Genomic DNA, 18,869 nt, shown 5'->3' on the forward strand with positions numbered 1-18,869 from the left:
AATAGCTGACTGTGAGCATCCACTTCTGTGTTTTCCAGGCACTGGCATAGCCTCACAAGAGACAGCTATATCAGGGTCCTTTCAGCCAAATCTTGCTGGTGTATGCAATAGTGTCTGTGTTTGGTGGCTGATTATGGGATGGATCCCCGGGTGGGGCAGTCTCTGGATAGTCCATCCTTTTGTCTTAGCTCCAAACTTTGTTTCTGTAACTCCTTCAGAGAGGCCCCTCGGTCTTGCAAACTTTATATGCCCCAGTACAGGGGAACACAGGGATAGCATTTGAAATGTAAATGAAGAAAATACCTAATAAAAAATTGGAGGGGGGGGGGAGAGAAAGCCCTGATGGAGCCATCCCAGACTGTGGAGTCACCTCAGGGTTAATGGCCTTAGAGGGTCCCTATATTTCCTTCTAAGAGATGGCCTTTTTGAGATTTACTTTCTTGCACCAGATCTCCTTAGGACTAAGGTTGTAGAGGATTGTAAGCCACCGTGTGGGTGGTGGGACCTGAACCCAGGTCCTCTGCAGGAGCATAAGGTGCTCACGACCAGCCCTGCAGTGCCTTTTCTGAGACAAGTCTTCCTGTGTAGCCTTGGTTGGTTGGAGACTCACAGAGATCCCCCTGCCTCTGCCTCCTGATTGCTGAGATAAAGGCGTGCCCTGCCCTGCTGCACCTGCCACTCAGCTGTATTTTCTGTTATCTGCTGAGCTCTTCATTTCTAAGATTGCTATTTGTTTTATTTATTTCAGAATATATAATTTTATTGCTACTGTCTTTCCATTACATGTAAGCTTTGGGGGGCTGGACAAAGTGGCCCAGTGGTTAATAACACTGTTCTTCCCAGTGCCCACATCGGAAGACTCACAACTGTCTGGTACTTCAGGTCCAGTGATCAAACAGTTTTGGCAATGAACAAATGTGTATTCTCTCTCTCTCTCTCTCTCTCTCCCTCTCCCTCCCCCTCTCTCACACACAATACACACACACAAACACTTAATAAAAATAAAATTTTCTAAAAAATTACACTCTTACTAGGCAGTGGTGGCGCACACCTTTAAACCCAGCAGCAGAGGCAAGCAGATCTCTGTGAGTTTCAGGCCAGCCTGGTTTTCAGAGTGAGTTTTAGGACAGCCAGGGCTACATAGTGAAACCCTGTCTTTATTCAGGGCCAAAAGATACACACTGGTTACTGTTGTCAGCCTTGAAGCAGCATCTAGGGGGTCACCAACAGTATGACTTTCTGAGCAGTCCAGATACTTGTCTTGCTGGTTTCCATCTCCATCGGTTTGACTCTTACACATTTCCACGTGGCAGGATTTGGCTGCTGGGTTTCAACGCCTCCTTCCCAAGCAGGGTTCCCATAGGATGCATTTCCAGAAGGGCTGAGCTTTGGAGGTTTGTCCAAATGGTTATTTTAGTATGGTCATGCTGCTTCCTGTCTGCCAGGAACCATGGAGGTGCAGATGAAACCTGTAAGCCAGCTGACTGTTGGAACACATCCTGACCAGAGGTCAGTTAACCTCTGTGATGGTAAATTTTTGTCAAGTTGATTGATGCACACTAGGGCCAGCTGGCAAGAGGAAGCCTTCATTGAAGGCACGTCTGTGGGGGCATTCTCTTGATTGATGATGGATGTCGGGGATCCAGCCTGCTATGGGTGGTACCACTGCTGCCCAGGGGATTGTATAAGAAAGCAGGCAGAGGTGCCCACAGAGCAAGCCAGCAAACAGCGCTCCTTTGTGCTGTGTCCGTCCCTTGCCCAACTTCCTTAAATGACGCTGATTGGTTTTAATGTCAACTTGATACTAATTGGACTGAGTAGGGAACCTCATCTGCAGAGCTTTTCTGATTGACGTGGCAAGGTGCACCCCAGTTGTGGGCTGTGTCTTCAGGTGGCAAAGGGTATTTCAGAAGAGACTTTATTTTGCCTTTCTCCCCCGTGGTCTCCCTTCTGGGCACCCGGTTGATTTACCATTGCTGCGGACAGCTGCACTGGCGTACAACCAGCTACTGTCATGGGATAAACCAGCAACTCCCCAGCCAGCTCGGGGTCTGGTGGGATGTGTGATTATGTAGGTTTCTGGCTCCCAGAGCCATCCAGGCCCAGGCATTAGCACCCTTCGTGAGATGGTTCTGGGATGTGGCATACTTGGGCCCACTGAAAGGTGACATGACAGGAAGCCCTCTTCCAAAGCAGAGCCACTGCACAGACAGACCTCAGGTTACCCCAGAAATGGTCATATGCTGAAATGTAGAAATACCTGCATGCTGGAGCACACCCCCTCCCCCGCCCTCCAGAGGTTGACACTCTCCTCCCCTGGATGTGGAGCTGGGTAGCAAATGCCAGGGTATGTTACTAAACTGTTGTCCTAGGTTTCTGTCTGTTTGAATTTCGTTGTTCTCCTGCCTCAAAATCTAGCTCTCACCTTGCAGCTTGTAGGTAAGCACTGAGCACACCACATGCCTGCCTGCCTGGATACCTACTGTTGGAAGTATCTGGGGGAAACCTGGGCTCCCTAGAGCCCTTTGTCTCCTAACAGCTGTATGGTGTTCCTCAAGTTGGCCAAGGAACGTCTCATGGGTAAAATGGGAACTTAGAGTATAATCTGGCAACCTCGGGGGATTCTTATGAGCAAGTAAGTCCCCCACTGTACCCTAATCACGGTAGAGCTTTGCTAGTAACATTTGTCCTTTTATATTGCCAAGATTTACTTTTCATTATTTATGTGCTCGCATGCTGCATGTACATGTGTGTGATCATGTGCATGGCTGCAGATGCCAAAGAGGTTGCTGGATCCTTGAAGCAGGAGTTACATGTGGTTGAAGGAGCCTCTGACAACAGCAAGCGCTCTAACTGCTGAACCATCCCTCCAACCCTCAGTCTGTGGGAAGCTTACCCGTGCAGACCTCTGCGCTTTCCCTGGTGTAGAGAGATTGTATGCCTTGCTTTTGCTCTCATTTCCTAAGTGCACAAGAGAGCCTGCTAACCAACAGGGCTACAAGGCCAGGAACCAGCTCTAGGGCCAGCTCTAGCTGTCCAGGAAACCCTAAGAGGAAACCCATAGTGACCTTGCTGGTTCTGATGAAAAGCAGGGAGGGCTAGATTAGAAACCACACTATAGGATGGTTCATACACACAGCACGGCCCATCCGCAGGGCGCTTTGAGTTCTTCACATGTAACTAGCCTCAGACACCATAGGACGGTTCATAGACACAGCATGGCCCATGGAAGGGCACTTTGAGTTCTTCACATGTAACTAGCCTCAGAACATATATGTTCGTAGCTCCCTGTTGCCTAGCAGTCCTTTATCTGTAAAATCCTGGAAATAAGGACAAGAAAAGCATGCTGGAGCAGGAAGGACCACCAGGTAAGTTGGAACCCAGATGGATGGATTGCGGTGTGCTGCTATTGTTCCGGTGTAGACTGTGGGTTCTTTCTGGAGAAGCTGTAGGAGACTTACTGTTGGAAAAGGGTCAACAGTTTGTTAAAAAGAGAAATGTCTTCGGTATGTGCAAATCTCTGCCTCCTAGACTCTAGAGTCTTTTAGTCAGTCCTGAGGACTCAGTTTCCAGACCGTACTGCTACCTGAGGCTGGCTTCTCTGCCTCCGTTGTGGTTCCATCTCCCAGTTTCAGATCTATCCAAATGGTGTGGCTGAAGTGCTAAAGACCCTTTCTTGGTGGGTAAACAGCTTCTAACTGCCTCCTCTACCCTCCGGTCAGCTGCCCCAGGTTTCAGTAATGCAAAACTGGGCATTCCTGCAGGTAGTCTAAGGCCCTTCCTGTGCCCAGCACAAGGCCCATTTTTGAGAAGGATGACAGTGGAGTGGACATGTGGGTGGCCTCCCTGAAGGCTCTATGCTGTCACAGTCACTCAGCTGGAAACTCCACAGCCCCTCAGAGGCCCAGTACAGATACCCAAGGTTTCAGGTGCATGCGGACACGGTGAATGGCTAGGAAATGTTAGCAGCTTTTTCTCTGAGGCTGTTGTGTTTAGGTTAGAGGCGAGGGAAGCTGCTTCCTGGACGAATCCCAACAGGCTTCTGGGTCACTGCCTCTCAGGGACCCTCTATGATCACTAGGAGGATTTTAGTAGCCCACAGCTAGCTGTAGTCCTGACAGGCCAGACACCTCTTGACCCATCACCTCAGTGGCACCATGGACAACCGTGGTGGGAAATGCATCTAGTGTAAAAAAGCAAAACAAAACAATTCAAGGCTTTTGAAAAAAGCATCATTTATTTCAAAGTACAACACAAAGTTGTATTTTAAGAAATACACAATCTTGTAATGTCAAGACTTGGCTATGTGCATTTCAGTTTATCTTTAAAATAAATTCAGGTATACAAATGGTACATACCTCAAGTACAAACAGCACAGAGTGCGTGCGGTTCCTGCTGGGCGCTTTACAGCCAGCCATTGCTCTTACGCTGGCTTACATTTCTGTACTCTGCTTTTAAACCAAGATAGCCTTACTTTAAAAAAATACTCTGTATTTTCAGCACAAAGTCCTCATACATTTTTAAAATTAGATCTTGGCGCATAATATTGTGAAATTATTAAAAACCAAACTTGGTAATTTAGTAAAATTGTCACATGCCAGGACTTGTCAATCAATTCAAATCACTCCCTTAACTGTAATGCCAAATTTGTGTTCTTACAGATAAAGAAGGCAGGAAGAGACAGGTGGGGACTGGGTAAGTCAAGATTTCAGGTGGACAGGTTGTAGTAGTTTGTGGCTGAGTCCAGACTTTTGTCTACAAGCACAACAGCAAATCTCAGAGTATCATAATTGCAAGAAAGATGTGAGAGAAGCGAGTGCAACAAGCCTGCCCTGCGAGGAGGGGAGAGGGCTTGAAGCAGTAAGGGCCTTCAGAAGATGTCTTGGAAACTGGCATATCATGATCTAGATGAGGGGCCCCCACTTCGTTTTTTGCTTAATTTTAATTTTCATGAGGGAAGTGCGAATTAGACCAAGGGTCAGAGCTTCTTCTTCCGACTGTGGGGCTCCAGATCCGCCAGGGGTTGTAGGTCTGTCCCAAGTCGTCAGCTGGGCCAGAGGCGGAAGGGGCGTGGGCGGCGGTGGAGTTTTCTGTGCCCATGAGGCTGATGCTCGACAGCGCGTTTGTTGGAGTGGAGAAAGGAAGGTTGCTGTTGATGTTGCTGGACCAGATGGAGCTGCTGAATGGAGTGGTGGACCACAAGCCGCTGCTGTTGCCAAGGATGGACTACGAAAAAACAGAAGGAACACAATATTGAGTGTGGGCTGAGCAGGGCCGGCAGGGGACGGAGTGGTCCACAGACTTCTCCCATTTTTATTGATTTTAAAGAATACTCCAGACAGTTAGCCATAGCTCTGATATTTTATTGCAGGCTGACGCAGCCTGGCTGGTGGACCCAGTGCAACCAGCCTGCTTTCTGTGTGTGGGTCTCACTGAGGCAGGCGCCTGCGTGGGTCCTGGCTACACTAACTTGTATCAAGATGCAAAGCTAACCTAGTGGTGTACAAAAGTGGTTTGCAAAGTCCACAGTCCGACTGACTACCTGGAGTGTATAGAGAATTTGCTGGTCTGCTTTTAAGAGTGGCCACGGTGTTATAAACGGGTGTCAGGACTATTACTAAGGGAGATGGGCTTTCCTATGGCCCCATCTTCACAGCACTACCCACTGGCCATGCGTGGCTGGTCTGGGGTTTCTGCTATTGGTTCGTGAAGGATGAATCCGTTATTGTTCTGGCCAGAGCACCTCCAGGATGCATAATCTTTGCAGAAAATTTAGAGTAGAAGCAAATGCGGCCACGAGCTAGGAGCTGTGTGCTTGCCAGGAATAATGCATGTGCAACTGGGCAGCTTGCCGTGGAAGAAGTAGGGCCATCCCTGAGAGCCAGGGCCTCAACCACAGCCCCTCAGTTTCCTCAGACTGTCCTGACTCTAATGGCTTTGAAGGGAGCCTCAGGCAGCTCAAAGAACAGTGTGACCCTGACAACACAGCCCTCCATTAATGGTGTCTCTGCGGTGTGACTGTCAGCACAGTCCACATGACAGACAGAACTGGTAATGACAAGGATTGGGCTTGGGCACTCACAGTGGCTGTGTGGGTTGGGGAGCTGGAACTGGCTGGCCAGGAAGGGCTGGGGTCTGTGGCTGGAGAATCCCAAAGGTAGGAGGGGCCACTGTTGAACTCATTCCAACTTCTCTGGGACGACTGACTGCAGGATCGCGACAGTTTGCTGAAAACTGCTGAAATATGAGACACTGGGTCAAGCCTCCTTGGACTCTGGGATGGGATGAGTCTCTTAGCAACATACCTCTCAGTGCCATGTGCATGAGCTGACACAGACCTTGTAAGCTCCCACAACACTCTGGGATGTTCCCAAGAACACAGGCACATACAAGGCCACAATGTGAACATCTAACACAGTCATCACTAGAAGGCACCGTGTCCGATCCTGGTCTTTTAGCTAACTCAAGCACACTGCCCGGCAGATGCAGGGAGTCAACTTCAGACCAGAGTCCCTCTGAGAAGCACTTCAGCATGTGCTGTGGAGCACAGCCAGCCGGCATGCTCTTCTGCACTGCGCCCTGCTGCACCAGGCAAGGGTGTTAGGGAAGACTTCCACATGGCTGCCTGGTTGTGTGCGGGGTTCTCAGAAGCCCTCCATGACAGGAGAAGCACACCTGTCCCTCCCCTAGACTTCCATATAACCTATCACCAGCCATTGCATTGAAAAAGATACCCCCTGCTCAGATGGTAGCCATGTCTCCTGTATTAAGTGTCCCTAAAGCGTCACACCCCTTTTCTTGTTACAGGCGTCCACCTTACAGACCCAGGGCCGAGTACTTACCACCTGTCAGATTAAAAGAGTTTCCAAAGGCTGAGAATGAATTGAGGGGGGTGAAGTCAGGGCTGTTGGGGTTGCTGACAGGACTCCACAAACCCGAGCTGAACGTTGCAAGGGAAAATACACAAAATGGTGGTTAGTGAACCCGGCCATCTACGGCTTCACATGGAGAGCTGCATCAATCGGGGCTCGGATATGAAAACACAGAGATGGGAGAGCCTACCACGTGGCTGCTATAGGAAAGATGCCTCCCGCCCTGGGAGTCTCAACCTCATTGCTGCCCACGGGTGAGCCACACACCTGTCAGAGCCATCACTGTCAACAGGAATGTGTGAAATGCCAAGGCTGCTGGAAAAATCTGATTTGTTTGAAGAAATTTTAGCAAATCCATTCCCACCTGAAACAAGGACTGTGAATCAGTTTGAGGCTCAGCTGGACAGAGCCCATATGCCACACTGTTCAGGTGTGGCAGGCCCTGGGTGCAGGCCACTCACCCGGGCTCTTGTCATAGCCTGCAGCGACAGCGGCGAAGGTAGGGTTGCCGTTCTTGCCGGGGAGCGAGGCCGCCTTTGTCAGCTTGCTCTTGCTGCTGCTCGTCTGCTTGGCTTTTGTGTCACTACAGCAAGAAGGAAAGAACTGCCCCTCACTGGTGGTGCCGACAGTGGAAGAGTCCAGGATGGCTCAGAGCACAGAGGAGCCCTGTGAAAGTGTTCTGGGGTCCAAGAGAGCTTAGCCATATGGAAAATGAGGGGTTTCTGGGAAACGAGGAAGGAGACTGAGGGAGGTACCCCAATTTAGGGAATGGGAAAAGGTGGAGACCACATTTTGAAGAACCTGAAGGTGGCCCCTTGGCAAAGAAACCTGTGAGAATATCAGCCAATGGTGGGGCTGGTGGGACAGGTCCATTCATCAGGGCTCTGTCCCCTGAACATGGTTATAGTGGGAGTCCCCAGTCAGTAAGCCCCCTCCACCCAGTCGGTCATGGCTTCCTGATGTCTCCGCAGAGCCTGTCTGGAGGACATGGTGCCTATGTGATACTAAGCCTGCTGGCACAGAGGGAGGAGTGTGTCACTCTACAACATGTTACGTGGCAGTGACACAGATGTCACAGCCTGATCATGCACTCCACTCAACACTTTAGGTGAAGCGCTCCGTCGTGGGATGCTTGCCACACAGTTCAAGAACACAGTAACAGACTTGTTCACAGACAGGATAAGGTCAGTGCAGGGGTCAGGTACCTGGAACACAGGAAGAGCTCATCCCAGGTAAGGGGTCTTATAATGAAAATGGGTTCACACGCAGCGCAGCAGGCACAAGAGCGTGGGGTCTATGTGTCACTGTGATGACCAGAGGTGAGAGCAGCCTACCTGCCGGAGCTGTTGACAACGCTGCTGTAGCTTCCACGAGATGTGAACGGGCAGGGAGCGGTGGGCAGAGAAGGAGAGGCAGGTGTTGGCGAGGTCTGGCGTTGTTTTAAGAAAATGTCTGCATTGAGGGTTTGCAGAGACAGTTTATAAAGACTGTCAGTAGCTGGAAATTAACAAAAGGTCCCATTAATGTGACAGTTTCATCTGGACTTCTCATAGTTATTTTTGATGTGAAATTCGAATGCTTCTATAAAGGAGACAATGAAGACTTATGCATTCCACTTAAAGGTGCTAAGGAGAAGGGGGACATGTGCATCTCTTGGTGCCTGTGGGCTTCAGGGAATACAAGCACTTGCTCCCCAAATGCAGGGCAGGGCAGTCAGCTGAGGCCACTGAGGACCAGAGGGAGCTGTGCCTCCTTCCAGGGGTAAACCTGCAGCAGATGAAGTGCGCAGGCTGAATGCCCTCAGTCCAACAAGGTTCCTTGTCTCAGCCCCGCTGAAGGTGCGGCTGTGGCTCTCAGTATTCCCGGGACTGTAAACATCTATACAGCTGCTTTAAAAACTTTACAATATTTCAGTGTCACATCGGCACTCAAACTGGAAGGAGGAGTAACAACAGAAGATGTGTTACTCACACAGCTGCTGTGTGTCCCTGGGTGCTGCTCCTAACAGGGGCTCAGGACAGGACTCTGCCCAGCTGTTCATGACACACTGCATCCCCAGTCTGCCCTGCTTCTGCACTGGTCTGCTGTGCTGATCTCATGTCTGCTCAAGCTGTCAGGACCCCGTGACATCAGTGCAGAGTGTAGCTCCTATCTCCTGAAGCCCACGGCTCCATTCTCCATGGTCAGGTCACCTTTTTTCTCCTACACCCCCAGAGGCACCAATAACCTTTATCATTGCTTTAGCCTGCCACCTGCCCACTCGTGACCATAAAGGTGACCTCTCTATTGCTCTGCTGTTGCTTATGCCCAGTGCTCATCACAAATGCTGTGTGTGTGTGACATTTCTTGCCTGAGTTGTTCATAAGCTTCCTAGAAGTCTCCAGAGCACAGTACGCTTATTCAGCACATTGATGTTGAAGGTTGATTTTTTTGTACAAATGCCCAGCTCCTTCCTTCCCTTTTCATTTCTCGGGTGGGACCTTTTCTGACCTGCCCCTGGTGAAGGATGAAATCCTGGGGGCAGGCCCCGCTCTGGTGCAGCCTGGATGGGAGCCATACCCAAAGGCTGGTGAGTTCAGTGCTTATCCCAACAGCAGTGCTCGCTTGCAGGTGGCGGCTTGTGAGGGCCGCTAGTGGATTAGCAACTGAGCAGACAGACTACGAGGAAGTTGCCCTTCACGGTCACAACCTCCCTGTGCCCTCTTCTCTGCTCCCAAGCTACCCAGCTGAGCAACCTTGCTTCGCCACACCCTTCCATAATGCTTTCTGCTTTGCTACAGACCTAAACGCAACAGAGCCAGCTGGCCATATGCTGACTCTGCCACCTGTAAGTGCAAGCAGCTTTCCTGCTGGCTTGTTCACCACAGGTTTGTGTGTGTGTGTTGGCTTGTGTTTCCTGAAACCTGTCAGGGAAGCTCTGTGTGCAGATGCGCTTGACAAAGGAAGATGGAACAGAACTGAGGAGGTCAGAACAAGGCTGGAATAAGGCCTGAAGCTGGGGAAGAAAACCTCTGGCTTCAGGTACTTCTCCCCTGGGGTAGCCTTCCGTGGCACTTTCCTTGCCTTTTAAGGCATGAAGAACACTCTTGGCTTCCTTTCCTGGTACTCTTTTGTACTTCCTTTTGCTGGCTACTCTTATGTCAACTCGACACAAGCTAGGGTCACCTGAGAAAAGGGACCCGCCCCCCTAGCGCGGCCTATAGGTAAGTGCATCTTCTGGATGGACATGGGAGTGGCCAGTTCTCTGTGGGCAATGCTACCCTGGTGGTCCTAGGTGCTATGGAATCAGGCTGAGGGAACAAGCCAGTAGGCAGTTCCGCATGGCCTCTGCACCGGGGCAGACAGACGGTGACGTGGACGCATAGCTGACTGAACTTCCTCCTCAATGGTAATGGTGCTTCATGAGAGCAACAGAAACCCAAGCAAGGGAAACCTCCAGCCAAGGGTTGCTGAATGGATCCTGACTGTACACACGGGATAGAGTCCTCTGACTAATGCTTTGTCCTGACTCAGCCTTAGTGGACAAACCAAAGCTCTGAAGCCAGCAGTGTCCTGCAAATATGCACCTGAAGTTGGGGTCTAAGGAAGATGGAAGATCAAAGGAAGAAGCAGGAAAACTGGGCACTAAGGCAGTAGAGGTGTCCAAAAGGGACAGTGACAGTGTGACCTGGGCACTCCCTGGCTTCCTCTGCCCACGCTGGAGACAGCGGAGCCAAGTCCAGTGGGGCTGATGGTGAGAGCAGAGTAAATGGCTTGGGGCCAGGTTGAGGTGTTCTCTGAGCAGGAAAGCGTGGAAGGGCTGTATAGACATGGGCCTGGGCATCGGGCTTTCCTCCAGCTGGTCTAGGATCTCTGGCCTCTCTTACCTTCTATGATGTAAGTCGACCATTCCCTGGCCAGACAGATGCACTTTGGCTGAAGCTGGCTATAGCAGGCCACCCACAGCAGTCACTTCTGGAAATAACCTCCCCACCCTGCAGCTACTGGATCGGGGGCGGCCATGGAGCACAGTGGCTTCTAAACCCATACTTACAGCTGCTGGGCTTGTGAACTGGCACAGCATCCCATTCTGGTGGTGGAGAGTCCTTCTCACCCTCTGAGCTGCTGGTATTGCCTAGTTCTTGACTGCTGGGGAGGAACTTTGAGAGGGCAACTGGCCTGTTTTCCACTAGCTTATTTGTACCTGCACAGAATTCAGAAAGGAAAGTTAATGTGGGAAGGGTTTTCTCTCATGAGCCTGCTTCAGTGAACCCTCAACACTGCCTTCACAGGCTTCCCAACACAGCTAGCAGCTACTGCATGGCTACCACCGGGCACTGGCAGCCATGAAAACAGTGAACCAAAAACATCTGTGATCAACATGATGATACCTTTTGTTTTCGGGGGATTTCGTGATTTGGATCCACTTGCTAGTGTAGTTGGAAGAGGAATCTTGGTTGGGAGATTTCTACGCTGTTTATTTTCCAGTGAGGGAGTGTACGGTAGTTCAAAGGAACTGAAAGACAAACAAGGATGTAGACACTATTGGTCCTGGTGTTTAGAGCAAGGCTGTAAGTCATCAAGAATGGAAGTAGCCCACAGTTCAGTTGCATGCCTTACTTACAGTTTCCTAAGCCATTACCTACCTAGTTCTAAACGTGGACTCTGTGCACTAGACATTCTGGGAGTGTGAGTGTGTATGTATACACGTGTACAGGTGAGGGTCTAACCTCTGCTTCCCAGATTGGAGTGCAGTGTCTGCTTCAGGAAATATGGGCATGAACTTGCTGCTCGGAACCAGCAAGGGCAATTGTGCTACAACCGAGCCTTTTCAGGGCTTGTACCACACCGTGCTCCTGAATGTATTTTCCAACAGAAATTCTGCCATGGGTGGGAGTCAAGTTCTAGCCCCATAGAGAGAGCATCAGCTCAAGCAATGCAGCAGAGCAGGACAGAGGTGCTCTTCACAGCGCACGCAGGTTCTGTGATGCCCATCAAGGTGAGTCAGGCCTTGGGAAGGCTGCCGACGGCAGACGGCTGACAGTCTGCTTGCTGGGACAGGGCTGCAAAGTCTGTACAAATCTATTTTCTTCCTTCCCAGTGCTGGGCAGTAAATCTGGGGCTTTGCATATGCCAGTCAGGTTCTTTCCCACTGAGCATGCTCTTTATTTTGAGACAGGCCTACTGAATTGCACAGGTGCAGCTCATGCTAGCCCTTGAGTTTTTGATCCTCTTCAGCCTTTGAGTAGCTAGAATTAAAAAAAAAAAAAAAAAAAGCCCACCATAGCCAGCCTTGAACAGGCATTTTTTGAGCTGTGCCTCTCAAATGTCCTTAAGTATGCTTCCTGCATCCGAGCTTATGCGTGTGATGTCAGCACATCCCTCAGACCCCGAGTGTCACATCAGCACATCCCTTAGACCCCACCTTGCTCTGCTGTTCAAGCTCTTTCTGTACCCCTCGAGCCCCTAGTTCTCATTTCTAGGCTGCTGCTAATTTTTGCTAGGTTCAAGGTCAAAAATAAACCACTGTACTCATTCACAGTAGAGTTCAAACATCAAAATAGCTCTAGATTTTTAGACCTGGTAGCCCCCAAATCACCATGGCTCTTCTACTCCTTGTTAGACCAAGAAAATAAGGAAGGCCAAGTGTGACTTCATGCAAGAGCACACACTGCAATGATGCTTGTTTAGACTTTATAGGGGGTGGGTCCAGCTTAGACTTTATAAGGGGGTGGGTCCAGCTTAGACTTTATAAGGGGTGGGTCCAGCTTAGACTTTTTAGGGGGTGGGTCCAGCTTAGACTTTATAAGGGGGTGGGTCCGAAGTAGTGTAACAAATAAACTGGAACAACAACAAAAAGCCCCATCCACCCCCAAAACAAACAAAAACTCCAAGAATGCCATTTATGGGCAGTGTTACACAATTTTCTGTTCTTCTACTTCTGGCTGGCAGGGCTAGTTTAAAATTCCATATTCTAAAAATGGCAGAAGCCTCCTAAAACTCAGACACCCAACCTCCTGGTAGAGGCTGTGTGAGCTATTTTTAGGTAAGTTATCTGTAACTGTGGGGGTGTCTATTTTACAAGGTTTAACTTTGCCACTGTAAAATTAATTGGCTTTAAAGAAAAAAAGGTGCCAGACTATTTTATTTCTTGCTAATTCAATATTCCTAAATTAAGCCAGATGGTTTCCAGAAAAAAAATTTAGAGCTTTTAAATAGACAACAGCCAACTGACTTGAAACGATTCCATCATCAAGGGTGAGAGAGGTTCAGATGCCAGCTTGGTCTTGGCTCATGTCTCACACCCTGGGAGGCTCTTTCTGGGGTGCAGGGAGGTAACAATGATAAGAGAACCCCCGTCCTTCTTGCCTCACCTCCCCATCTGCCATCAACCATCACCTCCACAATGATAACAGTGACATCAGCTCAGTAGGAGGATGCTAGCCCAGTTTATGAAAATATGAAGAACTCTTAGTCAACAACCCATTAGCTCAACACATCCTTTTTCTTGGGAAGCAGTCCACAGAAAGCCTCCTTATGGGGCCTGCCTGAATTCTGCCCTGTGGGTACTAGACTTCTTCCATGGTAGGCTTGTCTCATTGGGGACACCATCCCAGAACATGATTCAGGCAAGAATAACTCTTCCAAGGTTTACAGCACAGAATTCTAGATCCCAACTGCATTCCCTGGTTTGTGACGCTGCAGACGCCAAGCTCTTGAAAAAAGTTAGCTCCTTTACCAGTGGGTGACCCGTCAAGGTTACTTCTGTCCACACGGTAGGTACTGTGGGTCTGTATTAAACCCAAGAGACTGCTAACCCTACCCTCACATGCCTGGCATCAGAAGCAGCAGTGCATGGCTTCTGCTGCCCACACCCTCCCTTAGAGAAGTGACTGAAGCAATGCCCGGCTCCCACCAACAACCCCACGATACTCACCTGCCTTTCACATCTGTTGGGATTTCTTTCTTAGCGTTTAAGAGCTTTTTGCTCTTGGGCTTCCCTTGAGACAGTTCACTTTCCTGTTTTTCAGGCACGGCTGGTCTCCCCTTGTGCTTCTCTGTATCCTGTAAAGACGCAGATGCAGATGCTCAGAGGGATTAGCAAGATGATGGAAATGAAACCATAACCCAAGGCACAGCCATACACGGCAGCCTGAGGAATGACAGAGCCCCACTGCAGAGCTCCTTGCTGGCCTCTAGTTTTCCGTGTAAATCAGGCTTGGCCTTGAAATCCACGTTCACATGTCTGGGCTTCCTGAATGCTGGGTTTACAGGTGTATACAGTACGATGCTGTCTGCATAAACTCCCTTTTTGAAACCTGTCGAACCTCTATCAATGTTTTAGCTGTTTTTAACTTAGTGTAATTGACTTTTGATGAGTCTTAAGTGTACAGTCATTCAGATTACATTTATGTGCAGTGGGCAGTGGCAGTATCAATTAACTTCTTACTAAAGTACTGGGAGTAAAACCTGGTCTCTACTTATAAGACTGATCCAGTAGAGGTTATAGTGCTGTGTGTATATGTGTCTCAGTACTCTCCCCACAGTGCTGTGTGTATGTATGTCTCAGTACTCTCCCCAGTGCTGTGTGTATATGTGTCTCAGTACTCTCCCCACAGTGCTGTGTGTATGTATGTCTCAGTACTCTCCCCAGTGCTGTGGGTATATGTGTCTCAGTACTCTCCCCACAGTGCTGTGTGTATGTATGTCTCAGTACTCTCCCCAGTGCTGTGTGTATATGTGTCTCAGTACTCTCCCCACAGTGCTGTGTGTATGTATGTCTCAGTACTCTCCCCAGTGCTGTGGGTATATGTGTCTCAGTACTCTCCCCACAGTGCTGTGTGTATGTATGTCTCAGTACTCTCCCCACAGTGCTGTGTGTATGTATGTCTCAGTACTCTCCCCAGTGCTGTGTGTATGTATGTCTCAGTACTCTCCCCAGTGCTGTGTGTATATGTGTCTCAGTACTCTCCCCACAGTGCTGTGTGTATGTATGTCTCAGTACTCTCCCCAGTGCTGTGGGTATATGTGTCTCAGTACTCTCCCCACAGTGCTGTGTGTATGTATGTCTCAGTACTCTCCCCACAGTGCTGTGTGTATGTATGTCTCAGTACTCTCCCCAGTGCTGTGGGTATGTATGTCTCAGTACTCTCCCCAGTGCTGTGGGTATATGTGTCTCAGTACTCTCCCCACAGTGCTGTGTGTATGTATGTCTCAGTACTCTCCCCAGTGCTGTGGGTATATGTGTCTCAGTACTCTCCCCACAGTGCTGTGTGTATGTATGTCTCAGTACTCTCCCCAGTGCTGTGTGTATGTATGTCTCAGTACTCTCCCCAGTGCTGTGGGTATATGTGTCTCAGTACCTGCTTGCCAGAAGATGCTATACTTCTCTAGTCACTTGCTAAAATGGGAACTAAGTCCAATGCTCCAGCACAAGTTACAAATGAAATGGAATTAGACAGGGCACCAGGCCAACTGCAAGGCACTGCAAAGGGGACAGGGAGACACGTGCATCCTATGTGAAACATGAAATCACCCAGGGAACAGAGCCAGGACTGCTTATGAACTGATTCCTTAGGCCATTAGATGGAGACCAGAAGCCAGATTCTGATCCGCAGTGAAGATCTGAACACACTCACCTAAAACAAGAACGAGTTGGAGCCTGCCTTTCCACTCAGCACTTACAAGCCACACTGCTGGACACGTGCACAGGGGTGGCGTGCCAGGCTCTGCTGCACTATTCTGAATGGTACGTCACTGCTGGATGCTGACCTCACGTGCTCATGTATCCTAGGCTGGGCTCTGGTTCCAGTGACCACTAACGGCATCTTGAACCTACTCTGTAGTGACAGTTTTGAGAATTCTTATATTCCGGCTTCTTTCAAAAAGAATGTTTTAAAATAAGAATCTTGCTTCTGTTTGAGTGTAAGGTTGAAGGGCTGCTTCGGACTGTGCAGAGCAGCTGACTGTGATTTGCCCCGTGCCCTAGCAGAAGTATGCTTTTCCAGATGCAAATAATTTCTGTGATTGTAAGATGTTTGGAATTCCAGGAACTTTTCAGAGGGAACATAAATCCCAAGGCCCCGAGAGGGGGGCTGGGTGGTTGGTTACTGGTCGTTTAGTGAAGTTTGGTTGTGGTTTGTTAGTGGCCATTTTCAAAGAAGAAACAAAAGGAAAGAAATTAGGCTCAGAGATCTCTTTCTCCTCTATCCTTGTTTTTCCTCTTATCTAGTGTTAGGGGGTAAAACGGGGATGAGGGGTGAGGGTTGGGCAAAGGGTGGAAAAAAGAAGAACCCAAAAAGTAGCAAAGACCAGTTACATTCCTCCCTCTGGGAGCCACTGTTGCCCCTGCCTTGGGGGTGAGCCCTGCTCCCAGCACTACTAGACAGTAAGTAGGTCCAGTTCCTTCTCCTCTTTACAGCCATGAACAGACTTCATGAGGTAGTGTGATGCTAATTACCCTGCTGCTCGCTAACTTTAGCAGCGTTTCAGTTTCTAATATTTCTAAATGCTCTTCTCAGGGGTGGGGTGGGGGGTTGGGGGGAACAAAGTCACCCAGCCTCAGAGCTGGGCTGGTTTCTGCAGGGGAGAGAGTGCAGGCATGTTGAACACACAGGACACATGCTCAGAGGAGAGACATGACACAGGAGACATTAATGTGTACTGAGCTAGGCGGTCTGAGGCCCCACTGTGAACGCCCACATACCTCCCTGAGGAGTGGCTCTGTGTCGGGATTAGAGGTCTCTGTGGTGGTGGAGGAGCTGTCGTCGTCGGCCAGGTTGTCCTTCAGCTCATCCTCCTGGGGCTTCCCCTTGCCCCTCTTCTCCTTCTCCTCCTGCTTCTTCGGAGGCTTGGCCTTGCGTTGTTGGAGAGACTTTCCTTTCCCTGGGGATGAAAATTGGAGTAAAAACAGAGCTTGATCAAACAGCTTCAAACATAAAGCTGTTCCTAGTTCTGTTAGGAGCGGCTAGACTCTGTCTCCAGTTTTTCCTTCTTGACTTAGAGCTGCCTGTCAGGCTTGTCTTTGTGAGGAGGTTGTTTAAAAAGTCAACTTTGTTGAGACACAGCTGGTGTGCAATGGACTATACTCCTCTTACAAGTACAGTCTGGCAAGTCTGTCCACAGATCTGGCAAACTGGCCTGAAAATGTTTGCCAGAAGGTGACGGAGCGAGCTTTAAAGAGTCGCAACAGAGAAAGGCAAAGCCTCATGTGTTGGGAGATGGAGTGTTGGTGGTGCATCACCTGGGGTTGCTAACACCCCAGCTGGGCCCAATCCTGGCAGATCATCTGCAGGGCTAAAGTAAGGAATTACAAAAAGCCCTTAGGACAGTAGTGACCAAGTGTCACTAAGGACAGTGTAAAACAGAAAGCTTAGTGACTTAAGAGATCCAGGTGCTCCCAGAGCCAACCGCAGCATAGCCTTAGCCATGTTCCAAGAGCCAGGAATACAATACTGAACAAGTCAATCCTTGCGTCATGGAGCTGACACTGTACACAGGCCTGGAAAGCTCCGACTCTAGCACCTCCAACTGAGCCTTCAGCAGCAGCACCCAGACCTGCAGAGGCCACACTTGAAAAGTGTGTGTGTGGCTCCCTTTTTAACACACAAGTGAAAAGAGGGACTTCAGACTTGACTTAGATCCTATCTCAAACAATGCCCTGCTAACTCCTCACCTGGGCATGGAAATCTTGGCAGGGGCTGGCAAAGTAGAGCCTACTTTGCTTGACCTATGCTTGTTTTGTATGGTTTGAAGGTAGAGTAACAATATTTTTACATAGTTAGAAAACCAAGGGCTGGAGAGTGTTCTTCCAAAGGTCCTGAGTTCAAATCCCAGCAACCACATGGTGGCACACAACCGTCTGGAATGAGATCTGATGCCCTCTTCTGGTGTGTCTGAAGACAGCTACAGTATACTCATATACATAAAGTAAATAAATCTTAAAAAAAAGAAAAAAAAAAAAAAGAAAACCAAAAGTCTTGTCCTTGTTTGGCAAGCACTTCCCCACTGGGCTGCACCCCAGCCTCACTGGCCTCTACTGTGCTGTGCTCAACACCTATGGTGGTGTAATGGCTTGCAGCACTCTCCTCACTGCACAGCACAGCCAGAGCGCTCGGGCTCCAGGACACTGCAAGGGCCCCCTTCCTCTCCACCACTGTCACAGTCTACCCACTGCCTTGTACTTCAGTCTTCTGGACTCATGGGGAGGCTCAGAGCTGTGACGGGCCTGGCCATGCTGTTTTGGGGAAGACAGTTACACTCTGCCTTGTTAGGTTTCGGTCTTGCTTTGGCCTGGCATTTCTCACTATGCCCCCTTTCTTTCCTTTTGGAATGGCAATGTATATTATGTGCCATTGTGTGTTAGACATATGTGACTTGCATTTTGATTTTATAGGGGTTACAGGCTCGAGACTGCCTTGAGTCTTACAAGAGACTTGGACTACTCAACTCTGTTGAAAGTGAACGACTGTAGGGACCTTGGAAGATGAACTAAATGCATTTGGACTTGTGATATGGCCACAGACCTAGGGGCCAGGGAGTGGGTGTGGTGGTTTGAATAAGAAAGCCCCCTAAGGCTTGGTCCCTAGTTGGTGGAACTGTTTGTGTCCAGGGAGTGGGCTTGGAGGTTTCACATCAATCTTAGCCAGTAATGTCTTTCTGCTTCAAGATGTGAACACTCATCCCTGCTGCGGTACCCTGTGTGCCCCGCCTGCTGTCATGCTCCCTGCCTTGATGGCCACGGGACTGTGAGCCCTCAGATTAAATGCTTCATTTTATAAGCATTGCTTTGGTCATGGTGTTTTGTCACAGCAATAGAAAAGCAACCAAGACACCTGTCCTCATCTTGCTGTGACCCACGCATTCTCCTGGTCATTACAAGGGGCACACACCACACCCACAGGGACTTTCCTCCCTTGGTCTCCTGTGCCTAATCTGCAACTCCGAAACCCAAAAGCCCCTCAATGCTGTTGTCCCCTAGCTTGTTTGAAATGAACTATAACATGACTGATGCCTTGG

At 49.4% G+C, this 18,869-nt stretch overlaps 1 protein-coding gene across 3 annotated transcripts in view; it reads right to left on the reverse strand.

Moving 5' to 3' along the window:
* Positions 1-4,218: 4,218 nt before the first annotated feature.
* Tmem131 (transmembrane protein 131) overlaps positions 4,219-18,869 on the reverse strand; it is a 149,492-nt gene continuing 134,841 nt past the window's right edge. The window contains exons 32-41 of one of the 3 annotated variants that reach the window (XM_021159938.3): positions 16,558-16,736; positions 13,789-13,916; positions 11,243-11,367; positions 10,906-11,055; positions 8,207-8,369; positions 7,334-7,455; positions 7,140-7,236; positions 6,843-6,940; positions 6,083-6,234; positions 4,219-5,226 (exon numbers count right to left, since the gene is read on the reverse strand). In XM_021159938.3, the coding sequence (XP_021015597.1) occupies positions 4,942-5,226; positions 6,083-6,234; positions 6,843-6,940; positions 7,140-7,236; positions 7,334-7,455; positions 8,207-8,369; positions 10,906-11,055; positions 11,243-11,367; positions 13,789-13,916; positions 16,558-16,736 (1,499 nt within the window). In that variant the 3' untranslated portion in view covers positions 4,219-4,941. Of the gene's footprint in view, positions 5,227-6,082; positions 6,238-6,842; positions 6,941-7,139; positions 7,237-7,333; positions 7,456-8,206; positions 8,370-10,905; positions 11,056-11,242; positions 11,368-13,788; positions 13,917-16,557; positions 16,737-18,869 lie in introns of all 3 variants that reach the window. The other 2 variants (XM_021159947.3, XM_021159927.3) reach the window with 2 other exon arrangements.

Source organism: Mus caroli, unplaced genomic scaffold, assembly GCF_978045245.1.
Source record: "Mus caroli unplaced genomic scaffold, Mus_caroli_1 scaffold_1, whole genome shotgun sequence".
NCBI lineage: Eukaryota > Metazoa > Chordata > Mammalia > Rodentia > Muridae > Mus > Mus caroli.